At 37.5% G+C, this 20,205-nt stretch overlaps 1 protein-coding gene across 1 annotated transcript; it reads right to left on the bottom strand.

Moving 5' to 3' along the window:
* Positions 1 to 348: 348 nt before the first annotated feature.
* On the bottom strand, positions 349 to 20,205 carry clptm1 (CLPTM1 regulator of GABA type A receptor forward trafficking). Its single transcript, XM_051680022.1, has 14 exons — positions 20,124 to 20,205; positions 17,664 to 17,791; positions 16,487 to 16,610; positions 14,429 to 14,587; positions 14,096 to 14,213; positions 13,830 to 13,915; positions 10,362 to 10,482; positions 8,649 to 8,893; positions 6,040 to 6,133; positions 5,743 to 5,933; positions 5,563 to 5,658; positions 5,330 to 5,465; positions 2,520 to 2,687; positions 349 to 2,082 (listed from the first exon to the last, which is right to left on the bottom strand). The coding sequence occupies exons 1-14, from the start codon at positions 20,175 to 20,177 to the stop codon at positions 1,904 to 1,906; spliced, it is 1,899 nt and encodes a 632-aa protein (XP_051535982.1). The 5' UTR covers positions 20,178 to 20,205; the 3' UTR covers positions 349 to 1,903.

Genomic DNA, 20,205 nt, shown 5'->3' with positions numbered 1-20,205 from the left:
AGTAAAAAGACTTAAATATTTACCTGTTTCTCACCCACATCTATTATTTCACTTCAGAAGACATGGATTTACCTACTGGAGTTGTATGGATTACTTTTATGCTGAAAGTAGTAGTTTATTATGACTTAACTTTTTTTTTTTTTACATATATCATGCAGTTGGTGTAAAAGCTTAACGCATCAAATTGAGGATACATTAAGAATAACGAGTTGACTGACTAAATATGTATCATCAAAGGTTCTGCCAAGTTTTGCAAACATGGTTTTAGACTCGAAATCTGTTTTGTTAATATTGGATAACAGTGTGTAATGTAATCTATACATCTGAGGCTCCAAAATAACCAAGTATGCATAGAAAATAACTATTTCCCATTGCTCATAATTTAATCATCTTTTTATAACCATGCTCATATTGCTTCATTATAAAACACCCAAAATAATGCAGACTTCCACAGGCAAAACTAAATAAAGGCAATGGATTTCATTCAACACATCTGTTCTAATGAAATCTGTGTTTTGAAGATAAAGCAGAGCTTCTGCTCAATCATGTTGTTAAAATATTATTAGACTGTAAATATATAAATATGAACAAAAGACGCAGTGCCAAAAGTTTCTGCACAGACAATAACCACAAATATATCTTGGCAAAAGAGATCCATGCTAAACCATCGAGCAGAACATTTCACATACATATTATGTACTCTGGTTCGACATGGAAAGCAAAGCTTTTGTTTAACTATTTTTCTTTCATAATTTGAAGTGGGTACTTTTTTTTTAAATATCTTGGCATGACCATTTGCATTTGATACATTTAATGTTTCTTGCAAAAACAAATTTTGAGACAAGAATAAAACAGTCTCCGCTTTAAACTGCACTTATGCTTTACTATAAACATGAGTGATCAAATTTTAAACGTATCAAAATAAAAGCCCAATCAATTCAGTATTACAGCACCCAAAAAAAAAGAAAAAGGACAAAGCAGGCATTTCTTCTCACGCGTTCTTGGACTCAAGTCGAGTCAAACTGGGCACATGGCACATGATGGTCCAGCTTCGGAGTGTGAATGTAATAGAACAACTTCTCAGTTAGAGGACTGGCAATTCAGCTATTGATAAACAGTTTAACATCAGCACGATTTAAGTGTTACAAGCTGGGATGCTGTACAGTTTTAGGACATACAAAAAAAATTTAGGGGAAAAAAAAGAAAAATCACAATCATAGATATTAATAATAAAATTATATATTAATACCTACAAGGCTGTTATTTCTTTATTTTTGTTCAAGTTTAAAACATCAATTATTTTAAAAACGTGGAAAGTCTCTGTCTTGCATGTGTTGCGTTTGAACAGAATTAGCTAGTCTTTCCAGTCCTCTTCCGTTCTACACTACACAACTGTTTCCTGGTACCCCTTCACACATGGAATGAAAATAAACAAAGTACACAGAATCAGAACAGTGAGGCTCCATTTGGCCTCTATTCCAATCTCTTGTACAAAAAAACAAAAAGAACAAAGATATGTACTGCAATCGCCCTATTCACTCCAGCCGATGGATTAATTATGGACCACCTAACCCTTCAAATTATTAGTGTTACCAACCCAAAAATATACAATACAGTACATCACATTTTACTTCACTTTGACTGCAAACATATGGGATATTGGGAAAAAAAAAATAAAAAAAGAAAAAGATTTTAGGAAGTCTACATTAAATATTATTATTTTATTCCTGTGGATCCCACACAAAGGAGGAAAGTTGAACTGAACTTTGTTTTTCTTGCAGTCTTTGACGTAATACCATTAATCCAGTTCGCTTCCCTGACAATTAAACATGAACTCAGCCTTGAATATGCTTTAAAACACCTTCACAAGACTAGGTAAGGTAAGGGTGGGGGTTAAAAGGAATTAATCATTCTTCTTCTCCCCCTCTGATTTATCTGTGATGGCAGCGGCTGTGTTGGCATCTGCTGGCTGAGCTGAGCTGTCTTTGTTTGGGTCAACTCCGCTGGTCCCAAACTCATTGACACGGTTAGGATCCACTCTGTAAATCCAGCGCTGGTATAGATAGATGAAGAATACCACATCTATGAAGAGCAGACCAAAAACATTATCTCGGAACATAAACGGCTACAGTTAAACTTCCTAAAATACCAGTACTTGCAAGGCAGCAAAATAATACTTTTAGGTAAAATAATACATTTGTAACCCCAGATAGAGGGTAGTTCAGACTGCAGATATTACGATTTGTTGGTAACATTTTGAATGCTCACCACTGTCTCTCAAGTCAATGGGAGCATTTTCAAACTTCTTAAGTATGTACATTTTGACTTTCAGCTGCTTTGCAAGCTCTGTATAAATGTACAGACATTGTAGCACTCGCGATATTATTCAATGTAACATTAAATAGCATCTGTTTCGCTCCTAGTATTCAAAGCTGGCATTCCAAAATTATGTGATAGATGAAAACCAGAATGTAAAATTAATTTAATCACTATTTTAAGAGAAAGGTAGGGACACACACCATCTCTGAGACAACCTATTCTGTACATCATTGGCATCTTGATGACAAAGGCAAACAAGTCATCTATAAAGGTATTCAGGGCCTTGTAGGTGAGCATCCTCCAGGGAAGATGGGCTACTGACTTCATCTTGTAGTTGATGAAGAGCTGTGGTGTCATGGTGATGAAACCTTTAGGAAATATGATACATGTACAATATAAAACATGCCAGTTCACATAGTATTTTTCCAGTAGCACTTACTATATAGAGCAAATAAAAGGAACTACACACTACTTAAAAAAATGATTTGTTTTCAGCAAACTTTGAGCTACAACGAGGTGTAGCTCGCAAGCAAAGTTACTGACGAAAATGTTTTGTAAGTTACTTAAAGTTCAGATTTTTTTGGGAGGGGGGACCTTGGTAGCTCAGCGAGTATTGATGCTGACTTCCACCCCTGGAGTCGCGAGTTCAAATCCAGGGCGTGCCGAGTGACTCCAGCCAGGTCTCCTAAGCAACCAAACTGGCCCTGTTGCTAGGGAGGGTAGAGTCACACGGGGTAACCTCCTCAGGGTCACTATAATGTGGTTCTCGCTCTCGTTGGGGTGCGTGTTGATTGTGCATGGATGCAGCGGAGAATAGCGTGAAGCCTCCACAGGCGCTACGTCTCCGCGGTAACATGCTCAACAAGTCACGTGATAAGATGCGTGGATTGACGGTCTCAGACGCGGTGGCAACTGAAATTCATCCTCCGCCACACGGATTAAGGCGAGTCACTACGCCACCACGAGGACTTAAAGCACATTGGGAATTGGGCATTCCAAATTTAAAAAAAAAAAAAAAAAAAATAATAATAATAATAAATTCAGATTTGGAAAAACATGAAGGCAAGTACTGATTAGAGGTCAACTGAAAGTGGATTTTGCCGATATGATAACTAAGGTGGCGTAGAATTTAGAACACGATTATCTAATCAAAATAAAATATGCACTGAAGTGAGGATAAAAATATGGATGAATATTGTCAATGATGAAAGATTTAGATACAGCTAATCCCCACGTGATTGTTTTTATTTCACCTCAAGAGTCCATTTTTATACTGTAGAACCCAGCTGTTCTAACAGTAGACTCATCCAGCACTGGCCACAGAGGAAAAAAATAAATAAAACTATCGGCAATGATTTTTCTGATAACCAGTAGTACCAAAAAGCACGATTACTCTGTAAAAACGATATATCGGTCTAACTCTAGTAATTATGACATAAATTTCAATTTTGGGCGAACCACTCCTACCATTACTCTAAAGTACTGTACCATTAAATACACTAACATTCTAAAAGGATATTTTGGAAACCCACATGACCCCATATAAATATGAGAACAACTTAAAAGGTATTTTTGTCCCCATTAAAAAGTTTTACTCCTAAAGAAATTAACTGTAATTTTGAAACATAGGTATAAAATCATGTCAACTCACGAGATGAGGACTCTAGTCATATTAGTAACCTTATAAAAGCTGTTTTATTCTACATGGGGCAGGGGTGTCCTCAGGATCAGCTGAATACTACTCGCTTCATCTCAGTAACCAGGGGCAGACTCTGAAGAGAAATCAGCCCGGGATTTTACATAGAAACTGGCCCAAAAGTTGTTGGGGGGGGGGGGGGTCGCTGTCCTTTTCTGCATATTGCTGCCCCCTTCGGCATATCGCGGCACTGTTTTGTGGCCCGTTCTTCATAACGCGGCAGCCCATTTCAGCTTATCGCAGCCAATTTGGCCCCATTTCACGGCCGGCCCTTTGTGAAAAGTCCCAGTTCTCCCGATGGCCAGTCCGCCCCTGTCAGTGACCATCTTGTTATTGGACACCTTTACTCTTGGATTAATTTAATCATGGCTGATTGTGAATGGTGAAATTCTACAATGGCATCTGTAACTGAAAACTACCCACACCACTAGGTGTCACTGTAAGTCCAAGATGACACAAGCAAAGTTACTGAGTGCACCTTTAATCTAAAGAAACCATATGACTCCAGTGGTTAAATCCATGTCTTCAGGAGTGATATGATAGGTGTGGGTGAGAAACAGATCAATATTTAAGTCCTTTTTTTACTATAAATTCTCCTCACTGATCAATCAATCTCCACTTTAACTTTCACATTCTTCTTGTCTTTTTGGTGATTCACATTCTTCATGCATATCGCCCCCTACTAGGCAGGGAGAAGAATTTCTAGCAAAAAGGACTTAAATATTGTTTCTCACCCACATGGGTGCCACCTATCATATCACTTCTGAAGATATGGAATAAAACACTGGAGTCATATGGATTACTTTTACGATGCCTTTATGTGCTTTTTGGAGCGTCAAAATGTTGGCACCCATTCACTTGCATTTTATGGACCAAAAGAGCTGAAATATTCTTCTAAAAATCTTAATTTGTGTTCTGCAGAAGACAGACAGTCATAAACATCTGGGATGGCATGAGGGCGAGTAAATGATGAGAATTTTCATTTTTGGGTGAACTAACCCCTTAAGTATTAATGTGTGCTGACATGCATCCATGCCCTTTATGCTAACAACTGGATTTCACACATGACGCATGACCTTGTGGACTATGCTTTCCTTACTCTATATGTGTGAGATAGAAAAACCTTTAAAGGGCTACGAGGTAAAGAAAAAGAAAAAAAAAAGAAAAAAAGGAATTCCCCCACGAACATTTTTCTCAAGCTCAAATTCTTGTTTACCGTTTCTAGTTTAATGTTGGCAAGCATCGTTGTGGTTATCAGCTTTGCAATCGAATGCAGCCATTATAAAATGAAGATATGAAGTGAACAACACTTACCAAAGGTTAACAAGAACCCATAAAGCATACTGAGCACCCATGAGTACCAGCCTTTGTGCTCCACATATAATAAGCTATAAACTGCATAGCACCCAAAGAGAGGGTACAACAGCCAGGACAAATACTTAAAGGCCATCTAGAAAAAAGTAGACAGAGATTAGTCACTAAAAAGCATGAGGATTTTCAACTTTTCAATAAACTGCATGTACGAACTAGCACATGAGTCTACTTACATCATCATAGATTTTGGTTGAAGACTCCACATATGTGGACTTGTCTTTGAATGTCAAACGTGGGAATATTCCAGCAATCCTGTTCTCTCTGTCCAACTAGGAAAGGAAAATAAAAATTAATATCACACCAGCCCATTTCACTGACAGAGGTCATCCTAAATGCTAGCCAGCATCTCTCACCCTGACGTCCATAACTTTGGTAATCTTCCAGAAGTCGATGAGCAGTCCGATAAACACGCTGACCTGGACCACAAAGTTGGTTTCATTGTCCAGGATATACAGCAGCACCACCAGAGACTGGAACACCCCAAATATGATGGAGCGCACGGAGAGCCCCTCAAGAGATTGACGACTGTTCCAGAACTGGATATCTGCACATAGAAAAGCAGAGAGAGTGAAATGAAAGGAGAAACTACAGAACTCAGACACCAGCAGAACCATCTAAAATAAAAACAACAACAACAACTATTTATTTACCATTTTTGAAGGCCAAGAACTCAAAAATGCTGTGGACGATGGAAACTACGATAGTAAGGCCCAGGAGATAAGGGTTGGTCTCAAGTAGAGCCACCTGTTAAGAGAAACAATGAAATGAACCAAGTAAGTACACCTACACATCAAGACTGGTTTATAGCATCTCACAAATGAGTTACTTAAAGGGATAGTTCACCCAAAAAATTAAAATTCTCTCATCATTTACTCGCCCTCATGCCATCAAAGATGTCTATGACTTTCTGTCTTCTGCAGAACACAAATTATCTTTTTAAAAGGATATCTCAGCTCTGTAGATCCATTCAACGCAAGTGAATGGGTACCAGAACTTTGAAGCTCCAAAAAGCACATAAAGGCAGCATAAAAGTAAACCAAATGACTCCAGTGGTTTAATCCATGTCTACTGAAGTTACATGATAAGTGTGGGTGAGAAACAGATCAATATTTAAATCCTTTTTTACTATAAATCTCCTTAAGAGCTATTCTTTTGTTTTCAGCAACTCGTATTCTTTGTACATATCGCCACCTACTCGCCATCGAGGATGGTATGAGGGGGAGTAAATGACGAGAGAATTTTAAATTGAGTAAACTATCCTATTAAGCTGTAATTCAGCAAGCATGCTCAGCAAGCCTCCATACATACTTTAGGAACAGATGATATACTGGTGATTATCAGTATACCTGTAGGTCAATATTATCCATTCTTTTAACCATCAGCATCAGTCGATAATGGAAGCAGACTTATTTTTTCTATTGCAAACAGTAAATATTTGTGTTTGCCATTGTGTTGACTAGAACATGAGAAAAAAAAAAGACCTTATATGCTGTATCAGCCAGAATTTCTATATCAGTGCATCGCTAACATTTATGACAACATAAAGTCTACCGTGATACCCTGGTAATATTTATAAGCTATATTAAAACTAAAATCAACAAATTTCTTCATGTATTAAAACTAAAATCATCCACATCCACATATTTTCTAAATTCTTCACCCCTTGGGGGTCCAAGGTGTTAAAAATAAGAAATCTTCTAAAACTCTAGTTTAAAACACTTGTGTCAAGTTCTTACAAATGTAATCTTTGTGTCCAATTTGGTTTCATACATAAAAAAATAAAAAATAAAAACTTTATGGCATTTACTACAAGAAATAATTTTTTTTTAAATGTCATGTTGTGTAACCATAAAGTAAAAAGTATTATAAAACTTTATTTGCACCTTGAATACATTTGAGTATAAAACAACTTCATTAATAATAATAAAAAATAATACAAAAAAAAAGGTTTTCAAAAAAATTTCTAGGAAAAACTTTTTTTTCAGGGTTACACCACATGACCTGAGCTAAATGTGCCTTTTCATAAAAATGTCAAAATAAATATTAGATTTTTTTTTTTTTTTTTTTTAAATCTTCATGCTCAGTCTTGAGGGTCTCAAGGTGTCTGATCTGTTTTATGTTTTTTTTTTTATGGTCAGCATAAACAACAAAATGGCTACCTACATGTTGGTTACACCACATGACTTTGATTTGGTGGACAAAAGCAAAAATGAATCATATTTTAAAACAAAATTGTTTCACTGCTTTAAAAAAAAAAAAGAAATAACAATAAAAGATTATTCTGCACTATTCAAGAATTTCAGCTTTTAATGAGACTTTGATTTTATTTTTATTTTTTTTTACTGTTTCTGGACACCAATTTTTTTTTACTTAAAGTCCCAGAAAAAAAAAATACTTAAAATATTTGACTTAAAACTCTGAAAATTGAAAATATATCATAGAAAATGTATACAAGTAAACTTTTTTTAAAGAATTGCATTTATGCATTTATGCATTTTTAATTTAATTGATCTAGGCAAAAAAAATGAGCGTAACGTCATTGACCCTTACACATCGCCATAATATGCACCTGTTACCCTCTGTTATTGTATTTTTATGATAACTTTGTAAAAATAATCCACATTATGAAAAAGATTTGCTCTAGATTGAATCTAGATCGCTCACTGCAACACACATTTTTTCTGCTTCAAGGCTGTTTTTTGTTTTTTTAAAGAAAGACAAGATTTCCTTGAATAGTTCTCTTGGTCATTTTTGAAAGTCTGCAAAACTTTTGAAAACTTTTCAACTCAACCCATTGTTAAAATCCGACACACCTGTTTGCCGGTGTTTTCGGAAAAATGCCGCCATTTGTGGTGGATAGAGCGCTTGCGTGCTCATGGTTGCCAGACTGCACAACTAAAGCCTCACACTGGCTGTTAAATAGTGGCTAACAGCCACTATTTAAAGTCTGTTATTTATCAAGCTTTGAGAATTAAATATTTTACTTGCATGATTAGTTCTAGGTAACACATGGCACAATTAATCTAAAGGGGATTGTAAGGGGGAATGGTGGTTTTACCAAGGGGATGGTTTTTGGTATTTCTTACAACAAGAGGGATGGCATCCCCTTGCATCCCCCCTCAACTCAAGCCCTATCTAGAACCACTGATGTATAACTATTTTTGGCTACTCATTTGTTCAAGAACCATCTCACTGTAATCATCTGTTTAAGCTGATCAGTAAAAGCTATACATTGTAGATATTCCATTCCACTGCAGACCTTAACAGAATCCTGATCCTCATCTGACTGCTCGTAAGTGTCCTCTCCCAGGAAATTCCAGGGTGAGCGAGCACTCTGAGCAGCATACAGCTGCCAGCGCCACAATGAGAGGGGACAGTAGTTGAGTCGAAGAGGTAGATTCTGCAGGGAGTCGTTTATGGGGTAGTAGTCCTTCTGCAGGTTCCAGTAGTCATTGAAATAAACGATGGGGTAGTAGTCTCCACTCACTGCATCAAACTTCACATCTGAGAGCAACAGTTAGGATGAGAGGAGTTAGGTTAACCAGGTGAAATACAGTTATGATGTGTGCGGTGTGCACGGAGAAGCTCCGTCAGTGACGTCACTTTACAGCCTAGTGTAAAATGTGTTTGCACGATAACTCGTTTGAAAAGTGACGGCGATAAGTTAAGGTGGAAAAAAAACACGACCCAAGCTGTCCAGCGCACAAGAGCACTTTATTAACACTTCAAAAGAAAATCAGGAGCACACAGTTTAATGTTGCTGTGCAGGCGCATTGACAGAGTGCTTGTGCTGGTTAATGTGCTTGAGAGTTGTATCTCTCCAGCGCATAACTTACATTTTACTGCTATTTTCTATGTTTAATGATGTATAAGTGTTATGATTTCAAGGCATGTATTTCCATTACACAAAACTGTCTGTCTTTACCACAAGCGAGTCTCCATTAAACTTCACTGAATGGACGAGCATATGCTTTTGACGGAAGCCCCTGGGATAAACAGTTGATCATTAAAGCGCAAATGATGTGATTTAATTATATAAATATATAGTTTGCATGTGCTGTGCGCTTCACAGTGGATGAGTGCTCTGCTGTCATCTCATACTGTATAACACACAAAGCTTTTTTATACTTGACATCACTACTGCATTTATTTTTGAAGAAAATAGTATTTTTTGAAAATAAATGTAATCAGGTACAACACTATTTTAAAACTTACAATATTAGTTTTAAATATTTAAAATATTTATCAAACATTATTCTGTATTTTCAGCTGAGCAAAATTATTCATATAACAGTCACCATTGCCCTCTGCTGGGCTGATTTTTTTGTCCCACTCCTTCCATGATGGACTATTTTGCACTTCAACAAACAGTACTTTAAGTTTTACAAGTAAAGGAAAATAACTGTTTTGCATTAGTCTTAAAAGTATTGAGAGTTTCAAATTGCGAATTCAGTATCGTGAATCGAACCGAATCGTGAGATGAAGGGTTACGCCCTTAATCATTTTTTTTTAATGATTATTTTTTATCCCCTTTTCTCCCAATTTGGAATGCCCAATTCCCACTACTTAGTAGGTCCTCGCGGTTCCGCTTCTGATAACGTCAATCTGTGCATCTTATCACGTGGCTCGTTGTGTATGACACCGCAGAGACTCACAGCACGTGGAGGCTCATGCTGCTCTCTGTGATAAACGCACAACTTACCACGCACCCCATTGAGAGCGAGAACCACTAAACGTGACCACGAGGAGGTTACCCCATGTGTCTCTACCCTCCCTAGCAACCGGGCCAATTTGGTTGCTTAGGAGTCCTAGCTGGAGTCATTCAGCACACCCTGGATTCGAACTCATAACTCCAGGGGTGGTAGTCAGCGTCAATACTCGTTGAGCTACCCAGGCCCCCCCCATTTATGTTTTTTTAATAAATAAATTTTAATAAAAAAATAGGAAATAAAATTGCTGTTCAGGGACTTACGCTGGTCCAGGGGAGGAGGGACGGAGCCTTTCACCCAAGCTGTGTGATCATCCACAATGTTGATGGTGAGGTTGGGATGCCAATGGGATATGATCTCCACAGGCCCGTGACTCTCTGCTCGCTAGGAACACACAAATATATCATAACTGAACAAGCTTCTTGCAAGAGGCCAACTACACTCTAGAGAAGGTGTTTTCAAAGTCTCAGACAGCAAGCATTGACAATTTACGAGATGAAGGGCCCTTGTTTTGCACATTTATATATACAAATACAACATACATTATTGTATGCATAGGCCTACAGTGCCCTCCGCTAATATTTTCACCCTTGGTAAATATAAGCAAAGGCGGCAGTGAAAACATTTGTTTATCCTTTTAATTTTTCATTCAGAATATATAAAAAAAAAAATCTATCCTCTAATGGATATCAAACAATTGCACAAGTTTTATCAAAAAACAAAGATTTTTGTCAAATATATGTATGGCACAATTATTGGCACCCCTAGAAATTCTTATGAGTAAAATATTTCTGAAGTATATTCCCATTCATACAAAATGGGAAGTGGCTATAAGAAAATAGCTAAAGCATTGAAAATGCCCATTTCCACCATCAGGCCAATAATGAAGAAGTTCCAATCAAATGGAGATGTTAAGAATTGGCCTGGAAGAGTATGTGTTCCTATATTGTCTCCCCGCACGGTGAGGATTATGGTTTGAGTGGCCAAAGAATCTCCAAGGATCACAGCTGGAGAATTGCAAAAATTTGTTCAGTCTTAGGGTCAGAAATTCTCCAAAACTACAATCACCACGAGTTGTTTGGGAGGGTTTCAAGAAAAAAGCCTCTGTTGTCATCAAACAACAAACTTTAGCATCTTCAGTTTGCCATACACTTCTGAAACTTCAAATGGGATCGGGGTTCTATGGTCAGATGAAACAAAATCAGAGCTTTTTGGCAGCAAACACCAGAGATATGTTTGGTGCACACAGAGAGGTAGACGTATGGAAAAGTACCTCATGCCCACAGTTAAATATGGTGGTGGATCTTTAATGTTGTGGGGCTGTTGTGCCAGAGGCCCTGGAAATCTGGTTCAGATACATGGCATCATGTACTCTATCAAGTACCAACAGATACTAAATCAAAACCTGACTGCCTCTGCCAAAAAGCTTAAAATTGGCCGTGGTTTGATCTTCCAGCAGGACAATGATCCAAAAACACACATAAAAATCAACAAAAAATGGTTCACTGACCACAAAATCAAGGTTCTGCCATGGCCATCCCAGTCCACTGGCCTGAACCCTATAGAAAACCTGTGGGGTGAACTGAAGAGGAGAGTCCACCATGTGGACCTCAGAATTTGAAGGATCTGGAGAGATTCTGTATGGAGGAATGGTCTAAGATCACTTGCCATGTGTTCTCCAACCTCACTAGGAATTATAGGAGAAGACTCAGAGCTGTTATCTCGGCAAAAGGAGGTTGCACAAAGTATTGAATAAAAGGATGCCAATAATTGTGCCACACATATACAGTCATGTGAAAAAGAAAGTACACACTCCATGAATTCTATGGTTTTACGTATCAGGACAGTAATAAAAATCATCTGGTCCTCAGCAGGTCTTAAAATTAGGTAAATACAACCTCAGATGGACAACAACACATGACATATTACACAGTATCATGATTAATTTAACAAAAATAAAGCCAAAATAGAGAAGCCATGTGTGAAAATCTAAGTACACTCTTACTGCTTCCATTGGAATTAAGAGGCTAAGTAGCAGCCAGGTGCTGCTAATCAAATGCCCTTGATTAATTGATAATCAGCAAGTGTAACCACCTCTATAAAAGCCAAAGTTTTAGCAGTTTGCTGGTCTGGATTATTCAGGTGTGTGTTAACACAATGCCAAGGAGGAAAGACATCAGCAATGATCTTAGAGAAGCAGTTGTTGCTGCCCATCAATCTGGGAAGGGTTATAAGGCCATTTCTAAACAATTTAAAGTCCATCATTCCACAGTGAGAAAGATTATTCACAAGTGGAAAACATTAAAGACATTTGCCAATCTTCCCAGGAGTGGATGTCCCAGCAAATTCACCCCAAGGTCAGACCGTGCAATGCTCAGAGAAATTGGAAAAAACCCAAGAGTTACATCTCAGACTCTACAAACATCAGTTAGCATGTTAAATGTTAAAGTTCAAGACAGTACAATTAGAAAAAGACTGAACAAGTATGGTTTGTTTGGAAAGGTTGCCAGGAGAAAGCCTCTCTCTAAAAAGACAGCACAGCTTAGGTTTGCAAAATTGCATCTGAAGGAACCACAAGACTTCTGGAACAATGTCCTTTGGACAGATGAGACCAAAGTGGAGATGTTTGGCCATAATGCACAGCACCACGTTTGGCGAAAACCAAACACAGCATATCAGCACAAACACCTCATACCAACTGTCAAGCACGGTGGTGGAGGGGGTTATGATTTGGGCTTGTTTTGCAGCCACAGGACCTGGGCACCTTACAGTCATTGAGTCGACCATGAACACCTCTGTATACCAAAGTATTCTAGAGTCAAAAGTGAGGCCATCTGTCTGACAGCTAAAGCTTGGCCAAAATTGGGTTATGCAACAGGACAATGATCTCAAGCACACCAGCAAATCTACAACAGAATGGCTGAAAAAGAAAAGAATCAAGGTGTTGCAATGGCCCAGTCAAAGTCCAGACCTCAACCCGATTGAAATGCTGTGGAAGGACCTTAAGAAAGCTGTGCATAAACAAATACCCGCAAACCTCAATGAACTGAAGCAATGTTGTAAATAAGAGTGGGCCAAAATTCCTCCACAATGATGTGAGAGACTGATAAAGTCATACAGAAAATGATTACTTGAAGTTATTGCTGCTAAAGGTGGTTCTACAAGCTATTGAATCATAAGGTGTACTTGGTTTTTCCACACGTGGCTTCTCCATTTTGGCTTTATTTTTGTTAAATTAATCATGACACAGTGTAATATGTCATGTGGTGTTGTTCATTTGAGGTTGTATTTACCTCATTTTAAGACCTGCTAAGGACCAGATGATTTTTATTACGTCCTGATCCGTAAAACCACAGAATTGAAGGAGGGTGTACTTTCTTTTTCACATGACTGTATTTGACAAAAATATTAGGTTTTATTTGATAAGACTTGTGTTGTGTTTGCAATTGTTTGATATCCATTAGAAGATCGATTTTTGTTAATATTTTGAATGAAAGATCAAAAGGATAAACAATAAAGGCATTTTTTTCACAGCCTTCCAATAGCATTTCATTCAGTCTGACAGACTCATTGTAATCAATGGCTATATATATTTCTATTAATAAAATGTAAACGTATTTTGCATTAATTTTGATTAAAAAACAATTTTTTTTGGTCTTTATGACAATTCAATTATTTAGCAGTTTTTGTAGCCTATATTAGTTTATTTATTCAACTGGACCAAAACTCACCTTGATCATTTCTGGATCAGCTTCCGTCTCTCCCGTCAACAGGTTCTTGGTCTTGAGGAACTTCCTCCGCTTGTACTTGTTGAGCACTGTTGAAGAGGATGTGAGTGAGAATAGGCTCTTGTCTTTAGTGTGGGTTCACCCATGCATTGATAATGTGTTATTATAGGCCTGCTGACCCAGCCAAACGTGTGAGCAGTAAAAACATTAGTGTCTGAGAGGTGAGTGAGAGAGCACAAGAAACATGAACAACAACTGGACAAACTCACTTCGAGTGGCATGAACCGTGGCTAGCCTGCGGTACTGTCCCTTGCGTTTGGGGTCTGGATGGAAACCACTCTTGGTGAAATAAATGTGCATATACAGAGAGCCGTTCTGCTTCACACTCTGTTCCACAGAGAAAGAGATTGGATTAGCAGTAGTCACTCATCACGAAGATTAGATTATTATTGAAAACACACACGCACACAAACACACAACATGCACCAAACAATAGAGTTCTTTTAAACCAATCAAAAGACTATTTGTCTAACATCTATGTGTCTCAGACAGCCCAGCGAATGTGCATCCCCATAATTTTGCAGGAAGCATTCACGTCCCACCTCAGAGAGGTCCAGCTCTTTGTAATGCTCAAAGCAGCCATCCCCCAAATCTCCTGTGGTCCAGTCACCATAAATCAGATCTTGCTGGAACCAGAACAGGGCTTCTGTGTTGTTGAAATCTGTAAATATCTCATTCTCAGAGATATATACATATAGATCCTGTGAACAGACAGGCAAAAGGTAAAGTCATGTTATCAGTGCTGTCACAAACTAGCAGGTATTAACTCAGGGTTTGGTTATGTGGTAGATTAAATATCCTGTTTAGAATATTTTGATGTGTGTGAAATGTAGATAAAGGTTAGACTGTGAGAGTACAATAACAGTTTGCATATTTGATAAAGGAAAAAGATCTGAAGACAATAGGGACTGCTTCATATAACATTTCAGAGTCAGATTATCTTTACACTACATTTATGCAACTAGTAGAAGCTTTTATCCAAAGAGTACATTTTATCAGTACGTGCGTTTTCAGGGACTCGAACCTGTGACCTTGGTGCTGCTCTACAGAAACAATTTGGATAAAATACCGAACCAGAATGTTACAATTAGAGGTAGCCAATATATCTGTTTTACAGATTAATCTGTGCTGATAGTTACTTTTTGGAACAATCGGTTGTCAGAAAAAAAATCTATGATGATAGTTTTTTTTTTTTTATTATTCCTCCATGTTTGCTGGGTGAGTCTACAGTTAGAACAGCTGGGTACTGCAGTATAACAGCGGCCTCCAGAGGTGAAATAAATACAATCAATGACACCTCATAGGAAGTTGCTGAATCTAAATCTTTCATAATTGACAATATTAATATTAATATTTTTTTAAATAAGAAAAAATATTTTTATTCTCACTTCATGCATATTTTGTTATTGTGAATGTGATTAGAGCATGCAAAGTAAAATGCGAGTATAATGAAACACACTGTGTCTCTAACGTCATATCTTGTGAATATAATTAACCTTATTCCTTAAAGGTGCACTCAGTAATTTTTTCCTCATTAAAAAAGTTTAACTCCTAAAGACATGAATTGTAATTTTGCAATATATTTAGGAAATCATAACCACTCACATTAAAATGAAGACTCCAGTCATATCAGTAACCTTGTAAAAGCTGTTTTATTTTACATGGAGAGGGTCCTCACATGGAGGCTGCCATTTTGGAATCACATGACCATCAGATTACTACTCACTTAATCTCAGTAACCATCCTGTTATTTGACACTTTCACTCATTGATTAAAGTAATCATGGCTGATTGTGAATACTAAATTTCTACAATGGCATCTGCAACTGAAAACTACTGATTTTAAATGATGCTGCATCCAGGCCACTAGGTGTCAGTGTAAGTCTAAGTTGATACAAAGACAAAAGTTACTGAGCGCACCTTTAAATCTCATCTGGTGAAATATATATTCACAAAACCCTTCATCTGGTGAATATATGGGCTATGAATTGCTTAATTTGTATAAAATAAATAATTACATATAAAGAATTGCAACAGAGCCAAGTCTCATTCATTTTAAAATAAGAGTCTACAGTGTATTTTCGGGCTTGTTTATAGTTAAAAGTCCTGCGTTATGCACCAAATCTTAATTTTTTTTTCTTCTGGTTATTATTGGGATTTTGGTTGCACAATAAACTGCATCTGGGATTTTATTGGACTATTGTTACCTCTGTCTGTGGCCATCATAGTAAAGAAAGACTAAGATTTTTTGTAATATTCTATAAATCAATTTTAAAAACTATTGGCTGATTATTCAGTTTTCAGCCTTTTCCAACACCTTAGTTATCAGTATTGACAAAATACACTATTGTTCCACCTCTAGTTACAATGACTTTTGTAAACATGTTGCTACACTTAGTACCAAAATGCCTTCTGTATTTCACCAAGTGGCTCTAAGCACACTTGCAACTCTGACCCTCTCAACTTTGGTTCAAGGTGGGTTGAGAAAACAGACCAGATCAAATAGATGGGGGGTGAATTTTCTTTTAAGACCGGACCATGAAAGAAAAAATTATCAGATTTAAGATCAATGTTGAATATTTTTCAGTGGGTTATCCTTGCCATAAGCGTGTCCTTGGGAAAGAGGTTGCGGCTGGGCACTCGTGGAGCTCCAGCAGGAGTGTTGGGATCTGGAGTTGATGGACCTCTCCGGAACCAGCTGCTTATAGCCCAGATGATAAAAATCCTGAATACACAAACATGAGAACACATTTACATTAGACTCTTTTTCATCAATCCAACAGTCTGTAAGTCTCTATGAAATGGCTTGATAAGTGCAGTTTTCTGTCCAGTGTTAACATATTTCCTTTCAAAATTAAGTTTGGGCAGCTCATAACAAAGGGATCATCCTTTTAAAAAAATAAAAATAAAATAAAATATTGGCCACTAGCCCTTCACTTAACATCACAGCCATAAACCATTATTCACTACTTGTTAGTTGGTTGTGGCTGGTATTAGGGAGAGGGACATTCTCATTCTAGAGAGCATTTGATGAAGATGATTCATCAATATTTTGGCCCATATTTCAGGAAGAGAATACAAATCTGCTAAATGTTCATTTAGATGGCTTTAAAGCTAATAGACATGTAATAAAAGCCATAGAACATAGAAGAATTTTGATTTCATGAGGCCTTTAAGGAATCATAATCACAAAACATGCCCAAAAAAAGCATCAAATATGATTGCAGTTAAAAACAACATTAAGCCAAAAAATCTGTCTATATCAGTCCACCTGAAATATGAGTTAAGTGACTTTGGTAAAATATCACTGATGGAGGAAATCAATGTATTTCTGAGAATTTCTGGACTGTTATGTTACAAAAGTATGATATGGTAACATAAGCATGCTCTGCTTGGAGACAAAACCCTTGACATCAATTAAAGCTCCCAGAACAGCTCTTCAGTTCAGTTATGCCCCATTAACAGAAATGTAACTTTCCCCTGTGTCAGCTCCAAAATACATATGTCAATGGATAGTAAACAGTTTTTAAATTTTTCTTCTTTCAAATTTATGCAAATTTGATTAAATATTGAAAATAATCAGTGTTAGTGTATTTCTTATATTCTGTTGTTAAATTATATTCATTACATAAATTGTATTATGTTTATCTGCATTTATATCGGCCATTGAATATCCCATGTCAGTCATCCACTAAATTCGAGGGCAGGATTTCTTAAAGTACATATGAGGATACCAGACAAACCAAGTGCGTATAGTTTCACTAAATTTTGTACTCACCTGAAGAGAACACCTTTAATCACCTGCCAAGCATTGGGCTGCTGCTGCTGTTGTTGTTGTTGGGGGTCCTGGGCAGTCGCAACGGTCTGAGCCACCTGACCTGAGGCAGCTGCCCCATTACTGCTCACCTGCACAGAACATTTATTGGTATACCAATAACTCACATGGTGGAAAAGATCAGAAGGAATAGATGATAGCATACGTTTCAAAACCTCATTCATTTCTGTTGTACCCTTGACTTGTTGCTCTTTCCGAACTATCCTCAGAAAATGTGTACTTTCATTTGGGCTGAAGTATGAGTTACACAATTAATATCTAACCAACCAAACAGGGAAAAGTTTTTAATCATCTAATCATCTTTTTTTTTTTTTTTTTTTTTTTTTTAACAACGGTTTACTTTTACTTAATTCAATCTTTACTCAGACACATAGGCTGATTATAATTATTCCCAATAACCCAATCTGAGATGTATGGATGCCAACCAAAAACCCATGACAAAACAGAAAATTTTACTCATGTGTAAACAAAACCTCAAGCGCCTTGTAGCCAACCATCATCACTGCTGCTTTCTGTACATTTGAAATCAAGCTATACTAATCATTCCTAACATAAAAGGGCAGTTGAAAAAGCCTATGACAACATCCAGCCATCAATAACTTAAATGAAAACAAAGTGTGACCAGTTTCAACAACTAACCAGAAAAGGCTATTAATTATGATGCGGACAACTATCATTAAGTCTGATTGGGCAGCTTAGCCTAGCTTTCTTCTAGCTCTGTATTCCCACCGTTCCTGTTCCTTTTGTTGTTAATCAGCTAAAAGCAATTTGCTCAGGATAATGATTAGATTTGACACTGCTGAAAAGGATAAATATTAAACTGAAATCTATATAATGTCAAGGAAAGCATGAAATTGCTTCAGACTGGATTTAGGTCATCAAAATGGAGGCAGAAGATGGGGGATATGATTTGATACGATACTGGTTACAATCCAGAACTCTAAATATTAGAGATAGAAGCTCAGAGATAACCATAATTCCTTGCAGGCTTGTCACCAAATTCAGAGACCTGTGTCTAAACACAAAACTCCCTCTGTTAGTGGGTTATCGACTTCCTGTTCTTCCCAGCAGCCCTCAGTCAGGGAAAGTGGGCAACAGAGCATTGTCAACCCTCATTCTGAATACAGGTGTTCTGCAAGGGAATGTCCTAGGCCCTCTTCTGTTCTCCATATGTACACAAATGATGGTTTAAAATCCCTTGTAGTTTTCTGATGACATAGTTGATGTCGACTTTATCTTCCTATCTGGAAGAGGTCAACCCCCCAACCTGGAATAGAGTATTTAACATGGACTACATCCACCAGACTAGTTTTCTAGGTTTCTTGGAAGCTTGAGAAGTCAAGTTCAGAGTAATTGTTATGCTCTCGATTACATTTAGCAGCCCACGTTTGTTTAGGAAAAAAGGTTACTGACTCTGAGTCAGTGTTATAATTAATAACAACTATATGACCTTCATAATCATTAACCAAGGAGTATTTCATCCTGATAAATGGAGCTAGCCTTGGTATTGGGGCTGATTAATACAATAGCCACCAATAGCAGGCCAATAGTAAGCCAATGTTTCTCACTCCTAATCTTAGACATCTAATTTACTGCAGAGTTTAGGTCCAACTCAAATACACCAGAATAAGACAAACTAAGTTTACATAATAACTTATTAAATTAAAGCAGAACCAGGGCTAGAATTAGCTCTCCAGGAACAGGACTGATCTCCCCTGCCTAAAGCAATGACCCAACTAGCTGACAGCACAAAAATATGCTATAAACATGAAACAAAACAACTTTCAACATCACAACTTTTCCTTAATTTAAAGCATGACACAAGCCACTGTCCCACTATAAGGTCTCCGCATGAGGACTGCACACTGTTCTACCATCTTTAAACCGCTTTGACATGTGATGCTAAGAGCTAAGCAGCTAGTTAGCCATTATGCTAACACCTCAGTGTCATCAGCTCATACAACTACACAGATATAACAACAGTCCAAACAATGTGGTCTTTTTCTCAAAGACTTGTGAGCTGCCTACTTAGACAGCGTTTTAGGGCATCAAAGATCCTTTCGAAAGTGATGATGCCCAAAAATGCTGTTAAGGTGACAGCTCACGAGACTTTCAAACACAACCTGTGAGAAAGTGTGGCATTAATGCAATCGCATTCAATGAGCTATATCTGTCTTGTAAAAATGAGATGCTCCGCCAGACCCCCTCCGCGACATCAGACAGCATTTCTCCCCCCACTGCATGCTGAATTAAAGGGGTCGCCTGATTCAGACCGGCAATCTGGTGTTCTTCTTAAAAAACACCACGAAATAAGTATTCACTCGAGTGATCTCGTTGGATATGTTTGATCTATCTGCTGCCACGTCGATGTGGTCTACCCTTTATAAATCCGGTTATTCTTACCTCTCCGTTGCTTACGGACAACTGCTGTGCTGCTGGAGTCTCATGCGCCGCCATCTCACCTGTCTCTGTCGCACACTGTAAT

Source organism: Myxocyprinus asiaticus, chromosome 39 (assembly GCF_019703515.2).
Source record: "Myxocyprinus asiaticus isolate MX2 ecotype Aquarium Trade chromosome 39, UBuf_Myxa_2, whole genome shotgun sequence".
Taxonomy (NCBI): Eukaryota; Metazoa; Chordata; class Actinopteri; order Cypriniformes; family Catostomidae; genus Myxocyprinus; species Myxocyprinus asiaticus.
Note: the sequence above shows the minus strand (reverse complement) of the source record. Positions and strands in the feature narration are given on the sequence as shown.